Here is a 22,516-nt window from a genome sequence, read left to right as displayed (position 1 = left end):
ATTGGGTAGTTGAGGATTTTTAGTAGACTTGGCTCCATGCAGTGTATTTAGTGTATTGTAGAAATTTAGGTAGCCAAAGCCAGTGACATGTAACATTTATTAATCACCCATGAATGCTAACACAAAATTACTGATCCAAATTAAAAAGAAAGTTAGATGATTGGACAAATGAAATGTAAGAACTCTAATTCTTACTTAATGAGACAAATTGATTTGTCTTTGAGTTCTCATAAATCTCATCTCATTTTAATTCAAACAAAAACATGCAAGCACAGTTGTCATTAATGAAGTCCAGGCATTTGTTTACTGTACAAATAAAACCTGAGTTGATTGGTTAAAAACATAGATGTGCTTTACAAGTAGCTTTTTATTAGCTATACTGAACTAGTTTTAAAGTTACTTGCATCTTATGTTAAATGTGTTATTCTTTAAAACTCAAGAAATTTTACCTTTTTGACTACATACTAAGTCCTTGTTTATGCTGGGCAAAAAATTATGGAAGTGGGAGTGCACCTCTGATAAGGAAGTATTTAGTGATCCCAGAGAAAAGAAGGGATGTTGACCTGTTGTACACTTCAGAATAACGAATAGCTTCACCAGCAAGTTCAAGGTTATAATAATGACTTTGGAAAATGTTGCTGAAATTATAGACAACATAAAAGTATGAAACAGTAGGGTTATTGCTTGCAATCATTTAGCGTGCACACATGGGGTCTCTTAAAAGCAGAAAACTAGGGAGAGATTGAGCTGACTTGAATCCCCCGTTTCCCATTCTTCTGACTGAGTGTGGTTGAAACTGGGCTGATCATATTCTACCTTAGAAATTTGTCTAGTGAAAGTAAGGAATGGTAAGATATATGTATGACAATAACTGAGTATTTACTGTACAAACAAATTTTTTTAATTGTGTCTGGTAGTGGAAGAGCGTGTGATGTTCTTGTATGCTACCATGAAGATCTGCTTCTCTTCTTTGCCTATAAAATACAGAAGAAGGGATAAATGCAGAAAAACATAGAAAATAGTAATCATTGATATTAGCAAAGGTAACGGCGGTTGTGTTAGCCAGGAGGAAAATAGCTGTGAAATACTAGTTTTAACCAAGTCAGAGAACTTGGAAGATGCAGGATGTCTGCAGAGAAGGATTATTTCAAATTTTGAAGCTTTGTGATTGACCTTAATGTTTGATGTAATGAGGTAGCTTTCTCTAGTCCTAGCCAATATTGTACATTAAATCAGTGTCCCTGTGTGCTGTATTCTATTTTCCAGTTGAATTGGAACAATTTATCACTTAGCATTAAGTTGAAATTCAGCATTTAGATACATGGTTGCATATGTCAATTTGAATAGGTGCCTGGAATACTTGCTAAGAAACGATGCCAACCCTGGGATCCGAGACAAACAAGGATACAATGCAGTTCATTATTCAGCTGCTTACGGTCATCGCTTGTGTCTTGAATTGGTAAGAGAGCATACCCTAGATGAAAGGTGTACCAGCTGCTCTTACAGGGTGTGGTGGAGAGGCCAGGGCATTCCTCCACTTTGGCTGTCAGCTGAGTCACTACTGTTTTTCAGCCTTTGTGCAGATAAATTTAAGCATTTGATATTCCTAAAACAGAAGCAAGGTGAGGAGGTAGGATGCCAGATACTGGCTTAAAAAGGTGAAAAATTCTCAGATGAAGAGGTAACTGGATGAAGATGTGGGATATTAGTTTTGAAGATGTGGGATATTGTTTCTTAATTTAGACTACATTACTAATTTTTTCTTTTGCTGATGGCTGAAATAAAATAACCACAAGTTATCCCACTGAAAACTTTAAAGAAATTTCATGAGTATAATTTGAAAGGAGCAAATGAAATGTGGGGGAAGAAAGGGTGCCTTATGAAATAGTTCATGCAGTTCCAGTAACTAGTGGCCACATAATAGAATTTCAGATAATAAAGCCATGGTTAGTTTTTTATTGCTCCCTTTGCAAAAATATGTATGTTATTTGATATACTGTGTTTTACAACTTCAGTATTTTTTATTAAAATTGCACTTTTATATTTAAATGTATTCAAACATGAATTTTGGATGTTTTTAATTACAGATTGCAAGTGAAACGCCTCTAGATGTTGTAAGTGTATTATTTCTCACTTTTAAGTATTTCTATAGAGCAAAAGAGAACATGTAGTTTTAAAAATATTGCTTTCTTTTTAGACTTACTCAACCATTTCTTCAATGCATGAATGTATTATTAATTTCAACTACAGTTTAGATTTAATTGGACTTTACAGTTTTAAAATGGGAAATTACTTTTTAAGCCATGTGGTTTTTTAGTTAAACAGTTGGTTGACTGTGATATAAATGTGTGATAATGAAAATGAAATTTGAATGTAGTTGGTGTTCTTCAAATACTTTGAATGTTTTAATTCCACTAATGTACATAATTAAATACGGTCTTGAAAAACTTCAGAACACATCCGAAAGTCGCAAATAGAAACGTATATACGTAGATATTTTAATGCTATAATTATTTTGCTTTTTTTGAGTCCATTTTTTCTCTCTGAGAAATGTTTTTCTGTTCTGTGAAATCCATCCTGCTGTCTGGCCTTTCATATTGTTTTCTGCTGACTTTTCACCTAATCAGAATGCTTACTTGGCTGATGTTTGGGGCTTTTTTTTTCCTGCTGCTGTTGTCACCTGTCCTTGTCTTCCCTTTGTATTCATCTTTCATATGGCTACTTCAGAAAAAATATTAATATTAATTTAATTTCTGATTGAATTATTGCATTGTTATGCAAAATTAAACTCCTGGGGTTGGAACATGAATATGGGGGAGGTGTTGCAGTTGATTCAAACTAAAATGTTGACAATCAGGACATCTGTAATTCTATACTATTCTTCCTACTTTTTCTCCTTTATTTTTCAATCTGTGTATATGGGAAACTGTAGCAATTATTACTGAGTGTTTTTAAAGGTGAGGGGGTTTGCACTCACTCTGACTTTCTCTCTCTAAGCTGATGGAAACATCAGGCACTGACATGCTGAATGACTCAGACAACAGAGCACCTATAAGTCCGCTGCATTTAGCTGTGAGTTCTCAGTTCTTTAGTGATGACAGCTCATCTGGTAGCAAACAGTTGTTACACAGGTTTATTCATTCTGGATTTTTTCAAAATAGGTTAATAAACAAAATGCAAACATATGTACTAATATTCCTGAATGAGTTATAAAGGATGAGTTTTGCATGTCACTTGAAATTTGCTTTCATGTGGAATCCTCTAATTAAAATCTATGCTAATGAAATTTTATAAGACTTGTTCTATAAGTAATTATGACTTTTTTCATCATTACATTGTTTTACTTTCTTAATTGTTAAGTATGAGAAATGTTTGTCCTTGATACTTTAGGAAAGATTTGCACAAGGAGTAGTGTAGGACAGTGATGAAATTCTGTCTATAAAAAAATATTCAAAATACAGAGTAACCAGCTCAATATGTAGCTTTGATCTTTTCACTGAATTTAAAGCAATTGAAAAACCACACTATACTTTCTGCAAATAGAGTCTCATGCAGTACATAAATATATACATATATATATATATCTACAAAGTAAAAAATAATCTTTTATAGTGGTAAATGAAAGCTATTTGTACTGCATTCTTATTATAGGAGCTTTTTTTAATATTTTATGTAAAAAGCTAAAAGAAATTACTTAAGTTTGCTTATGTTCCTCACTTGAAATAATCTGAGGATGATGTAACTACAACATAAAGCAATGAAACATTGTGCAGTAGTCACAATACTGTTATTTATGCGGATTGAAGACAGATGATTTTCTGGAGTAGTTGCAGTTGTTGACTGAAAGGATAAAATAGGAAAGAACCACCAACCTTCTTGCTGAAATTGTGGGGTTTTTTAAACTAGTCATAACTGTTGTAACTACTTATGTGCTGCATCAGTTGCTCTTCTGCATGCTAAAGTAAGAATAGTCTCTTTACAGACAGTTTCATTTATGTAGTTCTGGCAAGAAAGGGAAAAATGTTCAGGATGGGAAAATTGAAGAACTTTCTTATTCTTGTAGGCCTATCATGGCCACCATCAAGCTCTGGAAGTGCTGGTACAGTCACTGCTGGACCTCGATGTGAGGAATAAAAATGGAAGGACACCACTGGATCTTGCTGCCTTTAAGGGACACGTGGAATGTGTAGACGTGCTCATTAATCAGGGAGCATCAATCTTGGTGAAAGATTATGTTGTAAAGAGGACCCCAATTCATGCTGCAGGTATGTGCTAGCTACTAACCTCTAAAATTTTGGATTTTGAAGTGGATAATCTGTTTAGAAGTCTCTGTCATTAATGTTCTAAGAAATAGTATTTAGGAACAGAGGATGACTTTCAAGGTATATGCTGTGCTGAGAAACATGTAGCAAAAGAGTTGCAGGCAGAAACCAAGATTAATCCAATAAACCAGTGGAGTCCAAAGAGTGCTGTCTCACACACACTTCTCTCTGGAAGGGTGCATTGTCCTTGTCCATTCAAATGGCTGCGCTGACAGGTGTCAGTGACATGTCCCTGCTTCTCTACTCATCTTTCACGCAGCCTGACCTGCAGGCCCAAATTTAGACAGGCAAATTGCATTGCCTGTCTTGGCAGTAAAATACTTCTAAAAATGACTGGAGTCTTGGAGAATTTTGGCAGTTTGAGAAGAGACATGAAAACTTACTTTGATTTTTTTCCAAGGATTTAAATGACTCCTGAGCATTTTCAAAATACCAGCAATCCTTTGCAGTATTTTCTTGCTGACTTTCCTAGAAAACATCTCTAGGCCTGCCTTTCTGAGTCTAGAATCCACACTATAGTCTTATTTTTTTCCTCGCATTAAAAATAGGCTTATTAAATTTGACATTTATAGTAATGGTGTTACAGAAGTGTTGCAGTTAAAAAGAGCATTATGTACAAAACATCATCATTCTAACCACTTGATTTGTTGTCCATGAGCACAAGCTGCATTCTTCTGTTTGATTGAGCTTTCCTAACTTGTGTTAGCATGTCTGTCAGCTACAGAAACATGAATTGTCGCTGTGCTTGTGTGAACTGAATACTGCAGCTGTAGGTCAGAAATAATTTCCCTTCCAAGAAGCAATCATTTCTCTTTCATGAGTTGCATTTAAATGAGATTTCTCAATTTTCTGTTTGTTCTTTTTCCATTTTTTTAACTGCTTGGTTTATTACATCTATGCATTACATTTCCTTCCCCTTTCTAAATGTGATTTCCATTATTATTTTATAACTAGGTGCATGCTACAGTTGCTAACAAAATCTGACTATGATTTGCTAGGTATGTGCTTTCCAGTGCCTTAAAACAAGCAAAAATTATGCTAATTCCTATATTTTAATCTTCCTTCTTATGTATGTTGTATAAGCATATATTCCAATTACTTTTAATATATACAACTTCTTATATCTATATATATATAGATATATATATAATCTGTTGGCAATTGATAGTTGGAATCAGTTGTTTCTAACACTGTACAGTTGAGAATACCTAATTTCTGAAATTATTTTCTAGTGTTCATATTTTAATTTAAGTTACAACAATGGTAAAGCTGTACAGTGGGTTTTCAAGCTAATGGGCTTTACTCTGGGCAGGTAGGTTGCCATTCTGTTTGAGCTGTCTACTCAAAGGCAATTAATATAAACCCCATATTTTTATAATGTTTTACAGCTACAAATGGTCATTCAGAATGTTTGCGGCTATTGATAGGAAATGCAGAGCCACAGAATGCAGTGGACATTCAAGATGGAAATGGACAGTGAGTTTAAATGATGGACATTCTGTTCTACACAAGTTATTGCATTTCATAAAAGAAAAAAACCAAATATTTTACAGTAGCTATTTTTAACTTATTTTAAAAGGAAATTATTGCAATAAACATAAACTTGAGCATGAAAAATGTTCAGTTGGGAGGAAACTAAAATGTGTCTTACTGTCCAGATGCTGAAAAATGGATTCTAGTTACTTAATCGGGATTTCTGAACTGGGGCATGGTACTTTATTTTCTCAAATCGAAAAAGCAAATGAGTAGAAGGTCATTGATAATGTAAATAACGTAAACAGTGTTTACATTGGAAGGATAGCAGTTGTTATACTTGAGCTGAGTGCTAATTTGTTAAATTTCCAAGTGTAAATTTCCACTTTATTTCTGTCTCTGCTTAGGACTCCTCTGATGTTGTCAGTTCTCAATGGGCACACTGACTGTGTTTATTCACTCCTTAACAAAGGAGCAAATGTAGATGCCAAAGATAAGTGGGGAAGGACAGCATTACATAGAGGGGTAAGAGAATATTCCCTTTCTTTCATTTCCGGTTTCCTACATGCTAATTTCAAATAAGGACTTAATATGTAGTGTTAATAAATCTCTCATTATTCTCATGTTGCCATTTTAATTTTTAATTCTATTTTTAATTGCATTCAAAAAGTGGATTCTGCCTGTTTACTACCTACCCTCAGAATTTCTTTGGACTTCTAGAACCTCCTAATCTTGCTGTAAAGTGTTGACTGGAGAGGTCCTAGAGTACAGTTTTTTGTTGAAGGGAAGGCAGTGTTAATGGGAGGAAGAAAAGCATGATGCATGCCACTTGCCAAACATTTTGTTTATAGTGTCTACCAGATAAGACAGTTGAATGTGCCCAAGAGATTAGTAGTTCATTCAGTTGTATTCCAAGAAAATATTCTGTCATAAGTATTATAATACATTGCTATTTTCCCAACAGAATGTCTGTTTTCAAGAATAAAAATAACAACTTATTTTGTTTATTTCATTACACCTTAAAAATGCAAAAATTTGCCTGAGGTTTGCTTGCTTTAGTTCTACACTTTGGCTTATGTACATGAATTTTTTCAAACTGGCCCTTTCCTCTCTCCCTCTCACAGGCAGTTACTGGGCATGAGGAATGTGTGGAAGCATTGCTTCAACATGGTGCTAAGTCCTTACTACGGGACTGTAGGGGACGGACCCCCATCCACTTGTCAGCTGCGTGTGGCCATATAGGTGTCCTGGGAGCTCTGCTGCAGTCAGCTGCTTCTGTGGATGCAGCACCTGCAATGGCAGACAATCACGGCTACACATCACTGCACTGGGCCTGCTATAATGGTAAAATGCATTGAAATACACCTCTAAATCTATTTGGTGATATTGGGGTAGAAGTATTAATACAAAACCAATATATAAAGTCCATCCTCTTTCAGTTCCTTTCAGTGAATGAGAGAAAATGACAGACATGGTGTCTTGAAGAGGAATGTATTAACATCTAATATATAAGAGATGTTTACATTTGTCCTACATTTTTGTCATACACTATCTTAGTTTTATGCCTCAAGGAGTCTTTAAAGAAATTCAGCATAATACCTTTGAATAGAATTGTGTCCCACACATCCCAAAAAATAGTTTTCATAAGGAGGAATGGTTTCAGATTAAATCTATTTTAAACTTCATATCAACTATGGTAGGCATAAGAAAATTAAATATATAAAAGTGATTCAATAAGATTTTTTTTTCCACTGATACTTTTCATGGATTTGAGAGTGAGGGAGACCTTAAATGTAGGAAAATCATTCAGCTCCTTTGCTAAAGATTTTGTTCTCTGTGTTCATTTAGAACATAGCAGAGGTTGCTTTCTATTTCATCTCTGAATTACATGATAGAGAAAAATCAAGAAGTAAGAGATTAAACCTTAATTTCACCACTTATTATTACGTGAATAACTACTGAGTTGATGCAGCTGGGTGATAATTTCAACTAAATGTGGAACAAAAATAAACCTCAAATGGTGGAGTTGTTTTCATGGTGACAAAGTGATGAATGTACAGAAGAGTTTGCAATGCAGAGGTGTAAAGAATTCAATTAGGTGTTCTGGATGTTATTCAGACAGCGTGAGGTACCTTATAAATTTCATAAGGTTTACAGTATTATGTGTCAGTTTGATTTTCAGGATTCTAAGAATGTATTGGTTCCTAAATGTTGAATATTCAGCCCTGTTGAATATAACCAGTCTTTCTTTGAAATTTTCAAATACAATACTGCCTAATCTAATTTAGATACATATTTTTCATTGTAAGCCATAATTAGACCTTTTCCCTTCTTTTCAATACCTAACTCTTATATTTGCTTTAGGTCACGACAGTTGTGTAGAGCTACTCCTGGAACAGGAAGTCTTTCAGAAAATGGAAGGAAATTCTTTCAGTCCCTTGCATTGTGCTGTGTAAGGAAGTGCAAAATTATTCTTCATAAATTTCATTGCTGTATTTAACAAAAGATTTATCATTCTGTAAATAACAGTCTGTTTAATTCATTATAGGATAAATGACAATGAAGGTGCTGCAGAAATGTTAATCGATACACTAGGTGGTGGTATTGTAAATTCAACAGATTCAAAAGGAAGGTAAGAGTGCAAATGCAGAAAGAATGTTTGTAACGTAATACAGTCGATGTGCTAAATTCTTCAGTCGTTTGGGGGGTTTGTATTTGCTACTTAACATTAATTCCTTGTTCCCCCGGCTTTATTCTTTGAAGGTTTTTGTTTTATTCTGTGCTAGAAATAAATTTTAGATTTTTAAAATCCTGATCTAGTTCAGTAAACTTGAATCGGCTTTTTGTTATACAGGCAAGTTAGAGCATGTTTTAAATTTTATCACTTTGTGGCTAGAGCTTTATGCATCTTTCGATTTTCTGAATCAAATTGTATCTCTATTATAAACTGTGTGGGTGGCGTTAGTTGAACCTAGAAAGGGACTTTTTAAAGGCAGCAGTCACAACTCTAGCAATACTTATTGCAAAGGATCAGTGGGAGAGACTGCAGAGTCTTTTTTTATTTGTAGGATCACAGGCAGGAATGCCCCATTGAATACAGTAGAAAGCATGGCTGAACATGGCCAAATTGTCTTTTGATCTGTTGTAGAACACCTCTGCATGCAGCAGCTTTTACAGATCACGTTGAGTGTCTACAGCTTCTGCTTGGTCACAGTGCTCAAGTAAATGCTGTAGATTCTTCTGGGAAAACACCTCTAATGATGGCTGCAGAGAATGGACAGACGAATACAGTTGGTAAAGAGAAAGCTTTATATACTTCTGCTCTTAGCTCTGTTAATCTTACTGTGGGAAGTAGCCTTACAGTTAATGTTCTTGTGAATATATTTTGCCAAAATTTTTATTTTGCCGTTTAGATTTTAAGGACTATGCTTTTAGTTAACAAAAGTCTTTATTTCCCCAGAGGTGCTGGTTAGCAGTGCTAAGGCTGATCTGACTTTGCAAGACAATTCTAAGAACACAGCGCTCCATTTGGCTTGCAGCAAGGTGTGTGCATCGTCTGACTTATCAGTGCTGAGCTTTGTGTTATCAAGCACTGTTTGAAAGTATTGCTACTTTGAGAAAACACTCAAAGCAATCTGTGAAGAATATTTGTTATGTGACAGATGTTTGTTCTGTGTTAAGGGTCATGAAACTAGTGCCTTGTTAATCCTGGAGAAGATTACAGATAGAAACCTCATCAACGCCACCAACGCAGCGTTGCAAACGTACGTATCAGCAGGGAGCGTGTTTGAAAGATGAGTTCTTGGTGTGTATCTTGCTCATAAAGAGGAATATTTTTCAGATTTTTTTTTCAAACTCATTGAATTTAAACTGTTAATAGGTACCAAGAGTTGAACCAATATGGAATTGAAAGGGTGTTTTGCTCATATTTAAAGCTCTGGATGTTTTTTTTTCTTCTGGGTCAATAGGATGATAAAAAAAAAAAAAACTTAAATTATTGTAATTCATTTGTGGAGTTACTGCAATCCACTGAGATTACCTGTAAACTGAGGTTTTTCTATTTTAAAAATTATCCAGTTTTTCAATTGAAAATCACTTTATTTAACAACTTGAGACAAACTAAGACTTGGTCTTCAAAGATGGCTACTTTAAAAAAAATACCTGCCTGAAGTGTGCTTTTATTCTTCAGCATGCTTTCTGTTTCATAATTCAAGGTCTTTTTTATTAAATATCATGGAGAGCACACTATTCTTAGACCTTCCTGAAGATAGTCTCTCAAGTAGAATTAAACCTGTTTGGTTAGCCTAAATCAGAAGGAAACCTTAGAAATGTGTGGTATGTCATACCAATCAAGATGAGCTACTGAAATTACTCTTAAGACTTTTCTGTGTTTTTTCCTTTTAGAGAATGCATTTGTGTTCAGGGAATACTTGACACATGATGTATAGCTGAGTTATGCACATGAATTATTAGACTGCTTCAATAATGATATCACAGACCATTTAGGGACAAAAAAAAAAAACACCAAAACTACCTTATACTGGAACTTGTAAGCAACTCATATATTATTCTGGCCTTACATCCCTTCTGGAATCTTGCCACATTCAAGCTCATACAGTGCTTCCAAGTATTCCCTGAGAACTGCTTGAATTAAGGAGTTAAAATAGTAAGAATTCTTCCTTTGCTTTTGCTGCTCACCATGGTGCACCTCAGGCAGCATGAAATAACCAGAAAGCAGGAAAGGATTGATTGCCTCATTTCTGGCTTTAAGCAAGGATGTCTTGGGAGAAGGAAAAGCAAAAAGGAGATGGGAACAGATGTGGGAAAGTATGCTATCACAAGCTCATGTAATTCCACCCACATGCCTTGGCTCAAATAGTTTGATCAAGAGATGTCATGGGATAAAATAGGTACACATTTGCACCTCCATAAAGTGTTTATATAAATTGCAAGGATTTAACAGTTGTTTAAATAATACTGCTTTAGCAAATGTTTAATAACTAAATTGTCTTTCTGAACAGCTTAAACAAAGTCCTTCTTTGTGGCAAGATAAGCATGAAAATTTTTGGTCTCTAGATTAAAATTATTTTAATTACAGCATATTTTCAGTATATCTTGTGGGGTGTCGTCATTCTTCAATTTTTAGTACTTTAATGTAAGCACCATAGAGACAGCTGCTCCTGTTTGTATCTGTATTTCTGATATATAAGTAAGGCGTTTGTTTCCAACTCAAAATATAGCTTATAGTTAATTCAAACAACTTCAGGAATCTTAGAATGAATGAAGAGCAATATAAAGCAGAAGGGAAGTAAGCTGATAATTCTGTTTCCTGCTGAGTGATAGTAAGGTTTTATTTAAGCCAGTGGGAACCAATTTGAAAAACTGTTGCATTTGAAAAAGATATAATTGGAATATTTGAGATAAAGCTAGACTTCCCTTTATAGAGCAAGTCAACACAAAATTGATTTATGGTTAGTAGTTTGAGGTTTTGAAAAGTAATCTGCTTTTCTTGCTTCATGCATTATACTGTGAAATATTTTTTCTTCTATAATATAATCACAATGGAATATAGTGGTTTCTAGAAGGCAAATTGATGAAGTACTTCTTCATCTCTTTACGGGTATTTCCATGTAGCGGCAAAGGACTGCCATTCTGCTGTTAGAGCTTCAGTGACTGATGGCAGTGATATGCAGTTACTCTCACATGTGACAGAATCTGTTACAGCAGTTGAGTGGGGGATTTATCAACAGTAGGGTGCCAAGTGTTTCTGACTTTCTAATGTGATAAAGTCAGTAAGCAGGCACATCTTTACTAGCAGCTGCTTCCTCACTGTGTGCTGCCATGGAAAGAAGTTCACAATTAGTATTGTAGAGTTTCTGTGCAATGAGAAAAGAGATTTGCTGAGTTTCCCATCTTAGTTATTACAGCTACAATATTTATATAATGTGTAAATAACATAGAAGTATAAGTATTACATTTAACTAGATGCAAGCTATCTATCTTACTTAATGACTTGTTCTAAGGTTTATATATGAGTTTGCTTGTCTTCACAGACCTCTGCATGTTGCTGCTCGAAATGGACTAACGGTTGTAGTTCAAGAGCTTTTAGGGAAGGGAGCAAGTGTACTTGCTGTAGATGAAAATGGTAAGAAAAATCTAACTTTGTTTTCCTGTAAGGAACTGTGGTTCTAAACTCAACTCCCTGAAAAGCAGTAACTCTGGAAACTCCAGATGAGCCTTGCAGTAGGTTGCCCTCACAGAAAAAAATGTGTTGGTGGTGGATCATTTTAGCAAGGCAGCAGAAGGATAGCGAGAGGGAAAACTTTCAGAACGATGCAGGTCACGGCACAGAAAAGTTTGGTTTGCGTTTGTAGTTTTATGATGCACTATAAAAGTAGTTTTATGATGCACCTATAAATGCACTAGCTTTGGCATACCAAAAATGGTCAGAAAAACATAATGGTCAAAGTAAAATATAACTTTCAGCTGTTAAGCTGGATTGAATTGCTATTTGTTTTGTCACAGTAGGTATACTGGCATTAGCTTTTAAAAGCTAGTATGATTTACAGCTCACAGTTACTGTTCTCAAGCTTCTGGCTCTTCAAAGTTTTTTGGCACTTAGAAGTAAGAAGTAACTGCTTTATCACGAGAATAAATCCTGCATCTTGTAAGAACAAAAGAAAATTAGATTTACTGACTAATTCACATATTTTCATGTAAGATATTTGTGGTCCTCTAAAGCTGTGCTTTTGAAAGCATAAGACTCTGTCTCTTATGCCATGAAAGCAGTAGCTGGGATTTGGGGAGGGGTGAGGCAATGGATTGTTTGCTTTTTGACTTTGTTTGGGTTTGTTTGTTATTTTTTATTCCAAAAGTGATGTGCCTAATTAATAGTTCTAATTATATTTCCGGTTTGGAAAGTTTTTCCTCTTTTAATGTTCATTGTGACTTTCTCTGTGTGTTTCTCAAATTACATTGCTTAAAGTGACATGGGTGACTTAAAGATCATTCCTTGCCTGAAATAGGGCACAAGAATAAGTGCTGAAAGAAACTCTCCTAAAATGAAAAGAATGAAAGATGTATCTTCTTTATTTTTGCTTCTCATCACATGTACGCTGACTGGAGACATTTGCATTTTTGTGGGCTTCTCATATACAGCCAGCCAGTCCCTTGTTAGGATGGATCTTTGACATAACAGAGGAAAAACATTTGTGTCAAAGTACTCTTGGCAGCTTGGGGATCTAAAAATCTTCTTTTTAATTCTGCTCACATTTTAAATTTTAAAATAGGTCTGAGCGCTATCTAATATTTTTCCTCACTGTGGTTCTTTCTAATAGCAATTGCTTGGTTTATAAAATTTTAAGCAGCCTTGAAAATACATATCAAGCAGCCTTGATGCTTTTTCTGACTGAAGAAGTAGGCAGTGGAATATTTTGGATCACAACACTGATATTCTCTTGCTTTAGCATAGTCCAGATAAGTTCAGTGATCTGCCAAACAAGATTGGCATTTCATACAGAATTAGATGATATGGGAGTTTAATTTTAGTTTTAGAAAGTTTTAGTGTTTTACATGGAACCTGTCTTGATATATGGAACATGTAACTAGCAGAGCCTCAGCTGTTATGATGATCCACTTTTTGTCTTTGAATTTGTCCCTTTCTGTAAAAACTACATTGATTTTTTGCAAGCAGTCTGTACTTCTATCTATAACTGTATAAACTGAATCCTCTGCTGCTATATCTGAGCTATAGATCATTATTGAAAAACATGAGCTTTGACAAAAAATCATCACTCCCGTTACCTGCATTTCAGTTTATAAATAGTTTATAAGATTTTTAAAACTCTGAATTTGAAGTCACATTGCTTTTGTCATAGAGCATTTCTTAAAATGGTGAGATTTTTAAGAACTAATGTCAGTAGAAAAGATCTAATCCTCTTGGTTCTTAATAGATTAAATGCAGCTGAAACAGAACATTAACTCTCCAGTATACTTCCCAAAAGCAGTTGTGTTGAGGGTTCATTTTCAGCTCTGTATCAGTTCTTATTCAAATTTCTTTTTTTTTCCCCATTTTTCTGCACCAGTCATGATGAAGCTGCCATCACCTTCAGCTACAAAAATTCTATTGAATTGGGCATTATTAATGCAAATTTGCCCATCTTAAAAGAAATTATTGGCTTTTTCTTTCATTTGACACCATATGAAGTTTTATTTTGTCACTCAACCAACATTTCAGGGGGAGTTTTTTTGTGTGTTTTGTTTTGTAGTGGATTTTTTTTTCCCAGCCATTTAACTTGTATTTTAGTTTATATTGGAGATGTCCAGTTTTCTGGAAGGAATTTTTCTGCAAGTAGTTATGACTTGTGCCTCAGACTCTCATCTCTTTCCCAGTGTTAATACCTCATTCTTGAGAATGGTTAGTAGTTTGAGGTTCTCAAGTTGATCTTGAGAACTCTCATTGCACTGACCACATTAATAACCCTCTGATTTTCCTGTAGATGCCTTCCTGGCAACTTTCAAGCCCTAGGGGAGGGAGCAGCTCTGCATTTGAGCAGAGAGAGCCTCAGCCTTAAGTCGGTGTCCATCATGCAGACCCTTGTTTTCTGTTGTGCAAGGATGCTGCCCCAACTCACTCTACTTGTATTGCCCCATCTACAAATGAAGATAACCAATATTTTGTTATTGTTGTTCTGTGAAGCCTTCCACAGGTACAAGTGCAGATTATGGGGACCATTACAGGAGAGCTGAGTAAGAGTATTTCAGTGGAGTCAGTTCATTTACCAACATCATCTTCAAAGCAAATATAAAGTATTTATATCTGCTGTTTCCCTGGCTTATGAATTATCACTCTGCAGTTAAGTGACATAAAATTAAAATTTGTTCTTATAAATTTGAATTTGATATAGTGGAGTTAATATAAGTTAATGTGGTGGAGGACACAGATGTCAGTCTTCTGTGGTGTAAGCAGTTACTTCATCTTGCTATGTCTAAGGCAGGAATAAAACTGGGGTATTTCATTCCTGCTTGTGAAAGCCAGGAGCTTGAGACCTACAATTGTATATTAATTATAAGCACAGATTTTAGAGAACAGAGAACTTTTAACAGGAGCAAGTATTTTGTTTAATCCTTACATTGATCTTTTTATGATGAACTGGGATGCTCTGCTCCAGAAGGAACATGTGTATTCATGACCCTAGAAGTCTTTAAAAGGGGGGAGGGGGGAAGGAGTCAAACAAACAAATAAAACCCTTAAAATAGCAGATGACTGCTTGTTTTTCTTCTTTGAACTTTTATCAAGTCACGTGAGTGAAAGGAATGGTGTTGAATATGACCAGCTTGAATAAACTTACTTTGTGTGTCATCTTACCTTCATACAACCTCCAGCAACTGTAGATATTAAATGGTGTTCCTCTGAGTATCAGTTCTGAGCCTTCTGTTCTGCCTTATATGCCTGAAATGCAGTCATGATCGAGGTGTGGCAAGCCCTGGCCCTTGCTTCTGAATCCTCTCAAAATGTATCTCTTCTGCAGACTGTCACTGTTAACTCTGAGCTGTTTAAGTGCTGTGGTACCTTACTAACAATGAAAACATCCGCTGCGCTGCACTTCTGTACGGCCCTATCGCATGGTCAGCTGGTGCGTTCTGTGCTTGACTTATCTGTGTTTCCTTGGATTGTGTGCTCCTTTGGGCAGGGACTCTTGTCTTGCTCTGTTCAAAGCATCAAGCACAAGGTCTGTCCTGAGTGAATAACAGTTCAACTGCAAGACTGTCCCCTGCTTGCTGTTTTCTTAATTTTTAGCTACAGTTATTTTCCATAATGTGCTTACTGGTTTAATACTTATGTGCAGTTGTACGGTACAGTAACTGCTCCTGAGCTCTATCCTAAAACTTGATCTGGACCTACTTTCTAAAATAAAGATGATTCCTTTGAAGTAGTTGAAACACTTGCTGGTAGAATGAGCATTGTCTTGTTTTCCCTGCCTTCCTAAAGTCTGGATAGAAGTCTATCATGCACTTTGCGTTAAAGCCATCTATTATTTAAAATTACTTGTGTGCTGTTTACTTGGATGTTGTACACCTTGAACTTGTGGACTTTGGGGTAGTGCAGGACTTCAGACTCCCAAATGTACCTGAATATGAGTCTTCCTGTTGAGCTCATTGTGGGCATTTCTGTCCCACACACTGAGAGATGCTGCAGGGTGACCTGGGCACACGCTGCCGGGTGGAGTCAGGGAGGGGAACTTGTCCTGCTCTTGGCAGCAGAATTAGCTGTGATCTCTGGTGGTACTTAGGAGACTGCCCTGCTTTTAGAGCTGCCAGTGGCACCACCAAGGACAGTCCCTTGGTGCTGTAGATGCACCGAGACCTGTGCCAGAACTCACTCTCAGACGCCATCCGAATGGTTAAGCCTGAGACAGGAGCAGTGCAGGATCTCTGCTGAGGAGAATTTGAAGCATTTTTCTTGGCATTGAATGAATAGAGACAAGTATACAGAGAAGGGGAAGCTGCAGAAGGAGCAATGGTGGAGGATTGTTAGAGCCACAGAAACCCAGAAGAGATGTCACAGCTATGTGACCTGACTGCAAATCATTCCACAGCCTGAGACCTCCTGCATTTGGGGGTTTTCACAGGAGCAATGCCTGGCAGAAGTTTGGTTGGACCAACTGGGCAACCAAGTGGTCTCCCTGCAAGTTCTAGCCTGCTAACCCAGCTGGCATTTACTCAAACGTCTCTGGATTTCTTAATTGATACCATGCAAATAAAAATCAGGCATTGGCTTCATAATTTATTTATTGAACATTGTAATGAAGTATATTACACTATTGTAATGAAATAATTATACTCTGCCTTTTCAATTGACTGGCCTTGATCCTTTAGCCAGCTTGTTACTGAGACAGCACAGTGTTATTGAAGTACCTGTCTGTGATGAACAGCTGTGGTGGAGATTCTGGATGAAGAAACATTTGAGCTGTAGTTTGTGCAGTAGCACTTTAGTGAACGCTGTCACCTATCCCTGCTGGCTGCTTTTAGTTGTCTCTCCTCAGCCAGGTGACTTTCTCACCATTTTCAGATCTGGGCTTTTCTCACTGGCCTAGAGTGTTTGGCTGTGCTTAACAAAGCAATTACATCTTTTCTGCAAAGCCAAATAATTTCAAGATTGTTTTTGTAACCAGAAGTTTAAAAATACTAATTGATAATGTATTTATTTCTTTTTTTTTGGTTCTTTAAACAGTGCGGAACTAAGCAATGTAAAATACTTTTGCAGCTAAAAGATTGTATGAACTTGGAGAATTTTGTACATTGTCTTTATTTTAAGGTTTTTTTTCTCTCCATTTGTAGGTTACACGCCGGCTTTGGCCTGCGCGCCCAGCAAGGACGTGGCCGATTGCCTGGCTCTCATCCTGGCCACCATGATGCCTGTTTCATCGAGCAGCACATTGCCCTCCCTCACCTTCAATGCCATTAATCATTACACCAACACCTCAAAAACTGTCACCTTCGATTCCTTGCCAATCATGAGGAGTGACCACAGCTCCTACTGTACTTTCAACAACATTGGCAGGGAGGGTGGCTACCCCTACACAGAAGAAGATGAGCTCAATGACTCAGATTCTGAGACCTATTAGAAGATACTTTTGTAGGTCTGAGTGAACCCTCACGCTGGAAGGTCAGACTCGTGCTATCAGAAAGCTGTTGCTGTTTGAATACAGAAGGAAGACACACCTTTGAGAAGATGTTTTTTATTGTGGTTACATATAAAAAAAAATCTGTGAGACTCTAGGAAGATTTTTAAGAGCATATTTTGCAGAAGAAGCATAAATTCTTGAATAAGTACTTTGAATCCATGGCAAAAAAAAAAAAAAAATAAAGAATGTCAGAACTGTTTTATTTAACTGTATTCTACCATTCTGTTTCTGGTGCCAGAAGTAATTCCTGCAGACTGGGCACCCAACTTGGTGTAAATGAACAACACTATTGTACAAGACAAAGGATGCTAGATACAAATGCTCTCAATAAACCTACAACCATTTTGAAGGCAATAAATGAGTTTGGTACAGTAGGCATTGTTTGTGCTGCAAATTGCCAAAGGACCAAATAACTTAAAGATTTTTTTTAATTAAATACGTTTTTGTGAAAACTGGAATAGGTTATTTGAGAAGTTCTTTCAACCAAACCTTAATTACTTCTGAAAAAGAAGCTTAGATTTGGGTTTAAATGTTGAATTTTATTTTTTTTTAATCATCTGAAAGCCTTCCGACACTATTAAATGTACCATAAAAGAAAGCAGATTTGCTCCTTAAGTTTTATTTTCTTTTTCTTTTAGGTGAAATGAAAATTATCTGTCATACTTTTATAATATTAAATTAAACCAGCTAACAAGGTGAAGTCAGGGTGAAAAATGTACAGTGTAATAAGGGAAGGAAGGGGTGGGACATGTGGGAGAAGTAATTGTTGCACAGTTACAGGTTTTTTTTTTTAACTTGGGTTTTGGATGGAATTTTTCTTAATTTAAAAATACACTAGTAACTTGCAAACTATGAAACTGCATAAAAAATTGAATTGAAATGTCTTGATAACTCTGTTGTGACTGAGAGTTCTTTTCAGTAATTTATCTACTTCCTTACATCATAAGTTTGTATGTAAGATTAAAATTGTATATCCCTGTCACTTTTTTTTTTAATCCCAGATTTACAGAGGGGGAGGGAGGAGGGGAGGTGAATTTAAAAGTATATTTCCCTATTAGAGAAAAAAGTACAGTGTCTGGTCTGTGGGAAGAGCTGTGTATCTTTGTTGTGCTCCATTTAGAAAATAAACAGCAGGTTTACAGGTCCCTGTAATGTAGTTCAGACTTGCCCAAATATTTTTTTTTAATTTATAACAGACTACTGTGTTTTTTTTAATTGCCTGAAGAATGAAAAACTGACATAAGTAAGCTGAAGTTTTGTCTGTTAAATATGGATTTACTTTATTGGGCTCTGCTTTAACTATAACTGTTACTTTTCAAGTGAATTTGTTTATGTACATGCAAGGAATCCTTGCGTGTCCTGGCAAAGTACAAATAAATTACTACAAACTGATTCCAATTTCATTTTTATCCTTTTTTTGTATTGTGAAACTGGAAATCTTTGATATTGTAAATTAACAGCTGCTTTTCTGAACATAGTATGGAAACATGGGACAATATTTTGATCTATTTGATAATTTTGTGGGGTTTTTGAAAAATTAATGAGCATGTACATAGAAATAGTGACTGCTTGAATACTGTATTTACCTGCACTCTTTCAGTACTTCAAGATTCCTGTATATTTTACAGAGTATAATAAAACCCAAATGTGAGTTCTACTAATGAATAATTTATTTGTATGTACTAAGAATTAATGACAAAGTCTCTTGTCAAACTGTCGGAGTTTATAAAATCTTCATAAAGGCTTTGCCAGCATTTTAATTCTAAAATGAAGATGAGCTACTTAAAGTAATTTTAAATATTACATTACTTCATTATTTCTTTAGGCTTCCTTATAAATATTGCTTTCTTAACCATTTGTGCCTGTGTTCATTGTTTATCTCTGAGCAGAGTTAGAGTACTTCAGGGAGGTGGTGATTTCTGTGCTCTCTTCCCTCTGAATCTCTCACATGTGGCTCTGTGGCAGTGATGTTTGTGTCACAGGCAGCACTCACAAGATCCACATGGGCCTGTCTTGGGATTCACTGCAACCATTTAGATTCCAAGGCTGAAGCAATATGGACCCATTTTTTCATCAAATGCTTGTGGGAAACCTGATGAGAACGCCAAGTGGTGTGTCAGTTGTTTAAAAGGTAACAGCTGCATGTTTCTGTTAGTGAAACTATCTGATGTTAATTCAAAAACACTGTGAAAGGATGATATTAATAGGCCTTTATTATTTGTGCTGACCTTTGTCTGACTTGGAGATGACCTGTTATCTCTGTGTGGTGTCTGTAGCCATAGGGCACAAACTATAGCAGGGGACACTCCTGTCCTGCTGGAAAAATTGCAGTGCAGTAGAAGCTGGGTGACAGAGGAGGAAAGGCTCAGACGGCATTGGTTTGTTGAAAAGTCAAAGGTTATGGATACAGAATACATGCAGAAAACAGTGCTGTTGAACGTGTTTGTTTCCTTATGCCAATCAGAAATTCATTTTCCTTTCATTTCCTTGCTACTCACCTCTTGAGGAAAAGTTTCTCATTGCATTAAATTGCATTATTTTAACTTAGGTTTTGTGAACTTTTTTGAGCTAAATATCTATCTTTTCTAATTACGAATTCCTGAATCGACTTTGGAATTCATATTTACATGATTTGTGTATCTCATCTATCTCATCACTGCAGTTTATTCAGTGAGCCTGTACCTTGCAATTTGCATGTATTTGTTAAAAAAAAAAAAAAACAAAAAAACCCAAAAAAAAAAAAAACCCTCTATTACTACCTGGCAGTATGGGTAGGACAAAAATTGTGCCTTGTAAGTGATAATTGAGATTATTGTTAGAATATGGTCTAATTCCAAAAATTGAATGTGATTTGTTTAACGACCATGCTGCTGTGCTCAGAGACCACTTCCTTAATGAGAGGTCAAGGAACAGCAGGCTCCTTGTCTCTGAAAAGCAAATAATGATGATGGTGTCTGGTAGGGGTTTAAAAAAAAAATGTTCATACCTCAGTTGGAGGTCTGTTCCTTTCCAGAAAATTATGTTGGAACCTCCATTTTTCTAAAAGAAATCCTCCTGATTTTCTACAGATGAATATTACACAGCTATTCTTACAGCCTTTATCCAAACAATCAATTGGATTTTAACCAAGGGAGAGCAGCGAGCCTTGGCTGGACTACTGAAGCAATAGATTAGAATAAAAGAAATCCTTTATGTCCTCGGGAAGAAAAAAAAATCAAATGGACTTAAGGAATGAGGACAGCTGGCTCTGCTCAGCTTTCTGTGTACTCTGTCTTCTGGGATGTTTTATGGGTTTTCCATTCTCAGGATAAATGTTCTGGAGGAGAAAATGCCAAGTCAATATTAACCTCATAGGCTGAGCTGTTACTTTTATAGTGTCATGTAGCAGGATAAATGCTGGATGCTGATAAGATGAAGAATCAGTCTGTCTTCCCCCTAAGAGTGACCTTAACACAATTGTGGAGATTTTCTGTGTAATTCCATATAAAATCCCTGTGTCCTGCTTTGTATTTCCACCTGTAAGTTTTTTTGCCTTCCCATGCTTAGATGTCTCCAAAATAGTTGTATAAATATATGTGGAACAGTCAGAGCTTTTATTCTAGGCACTTTTTAAACTTTGGTAGCAATTGTTTCGGGATTTTTTCTGGTAATTTATTTTGTTTAAAATTCTGACTTGTCTGTGTTCTGGTTTTGGCTACCAGGCTAAAGAATTAACAAATGTTTGGTTGAAAAAGAAGCTAGTATTTAAAAATTAATTCTTCAAAGTTTTGCTCCTTTTAGCATCTACAAAGATGTTAAAAGGAGCACTGAAGTTCCCAAAGCTACCTAAACTGTAGGGAAGATGACTAAAAAGGGGTATGAAATAATGTTTACAGATTCTCCAACCCAATTAATTCTGGTTTTGAGAAGAATTGGCTTTCCTGTCTTGCCCAGATTGTACCCATTTAAACAAAACAACTACCGTAGTAACCCAGAATAACATGCTCTTTTTATATCCAGTATTAAAAAAAAAAAAAAAGTTAAATGCAGTTGGTTGGGGATAACACAAGTGTTCAAGTGTTTGGGTAACTCAGGTTCTCTTTTGCAAAAAAAAAAAAAAGTGTGGTGCTTTTTCCTGCAATAACTGGGTGAGAGGATCAGCATGTAGAGATGGGAAGTGCCAGTGAATACTGCCTGAAGAACTGGCTAGCATGACTTGCGAGAAGTTTGTCACAATCAGGGAACATTTTTAACAGTGCTAGATGTCTGCACGGAGCCCGTACTACTGAATTCCATGTTTGGATCAGTGAAGTTCACATCTTCAAAAACCAAAACCTAAATAAAAAGGGTAAATGTTTATGGAAACAGCAGTTCTGCAGAACTGGAGGGCATGCTCTGGCTCTGTGTACCACAGGACAGGCGAGGGAGCTCCATGGGCTTCCCTGGCTACAGCTGCAGGAGCAGCAGGAGGATCTTCCTCATCTCCCACAACTTTGCACTGAGCCTCTGCTGATGGTATGTATCTACAAATCACACTTTTGGTTAAAAAGCATTGATTCCCGCTGACAGTCATTTCTGATAATCCAGTCCTGTTGGAATCAGACTAACTAGACTTTGCAGAGAAGGATCTTTTTTAATCTCTTCATAAGTAGTTTAAACTTCTAACACAACTTCCATAGGTCTGAATTCAAACTTCGTAAAATTGATATTAATTTCACGAAAAAGTAAGTATTTAAATTTTTAAAGCTGGTCAAGCCAATTCATACAAATCCTTAAGTCCAAGATTGATAGTTATTGCCTCTTGCAGTAATCTCAGTGATTTGTGATTATTTCCTTGTAATCTTTAATATGCTGCAGAAGCTGGCAGGACAGTTGGAGTAGAATTCTGATTGGGATGGAAAACATTTTTTTTGTATATAAATGTGTAGCTGTGACTTTGAATCAGACAAGATAAGAATTTATAAAACATGGGGTTCCAAACTTTACAGACTGAAACCTGAGGTTGTAAATGCTCTTGGGAATGTGGTGTGATCCTTGGGGTGATCTTGTGCAGGG

General features: G+C 36.1%; 1 protein-coding gene across 3 annotated transcripts in view; it reads left to right on the top strand.

Moving 5' to 3' along the window:
- The window catches only part of ANKRD28 (ankyrin repeat domain 28), a 120,905-nt gene extending 101,766 nt beyond the window's left edge, over window positions 1-19,139 (top strand). For all 3 annotated transcript variants that reach the window (XM_053939537.1, XM_053939530.1, XM_053939522.1), the window contains 14 exons: window positions 1,348-1,459; window positions 2,088-2,114; window positions 2,998-3,072; window positions 4,064-4,265; window positions 5,711-5,798; window positions 6,203-6,320; window positions 6,920-7,139; window positions 8,160-8,247; window positions 8,344-8,427; window positions 8,944-9,089; window positions 9,256-9,338; window positions 9,477-9,559; window positions 11,849-11,940; window positions 17,136-19,139. In XM_053939537.1, coding sequence (XP_053795512.1) covers window positions 1,348-1,459; window positions 2,088-2,114; window positions 2,998-3,072; window positions 4,064-4,265; window positions 5,711-5,798; window positions 6,203-6,320; window positions 6,920-7,139; window positions 8,160-8,247; window positions 8,344-8,427; window positions 8,944-9,089; window positions 9,256-9,338; window positions 9,477-9,559; window positions 11,849-11,940; window positions 17,136-17,422 — 1,705 coding nt within the window. In that variant the 3' untranslated portion in view covers window positions 17,423-19,139. The remainder of the gene's footprint in view (window positions 1-1,347; window positions 1,460-2,087; window positions 2,115-2,997; window positions 3,073-4,063; window positions 4,266-5,710; window positions 5,799-6,202; window positions 6,321-6,919; window positions 7,140-8,159; window positions 8,248-8,343; window positions 8,428-8,943; window positions 9,090-9,255; window positions 9,339-9,476; window positions 9,560-11,848; window positions 11,941-17,135) is intronic.
- Window positions 19,140-22,516: the final 3,377 nt, after the last annotated feature.

Source organism: Vidua chalybeata, chromosome 1 (assembly GCF_026979565.1).
Source record: "Vidua chalybeata isolate OUT-0048 chromosome 1, bVidCha1 merged haplotype, whole genome shotgun sequence".
Taxonomy (NCBI): domain Eukaryota; kingdom Metazoa; phylum Chordata; class Aves; order Passeriformes; family Viduidae; genus Vidua; species Vidua chalybeata.
Note: the sequence above shows the minus strand (reverse complement) of the source record. Positions and strands in the feature narration are given on the sequence as shown.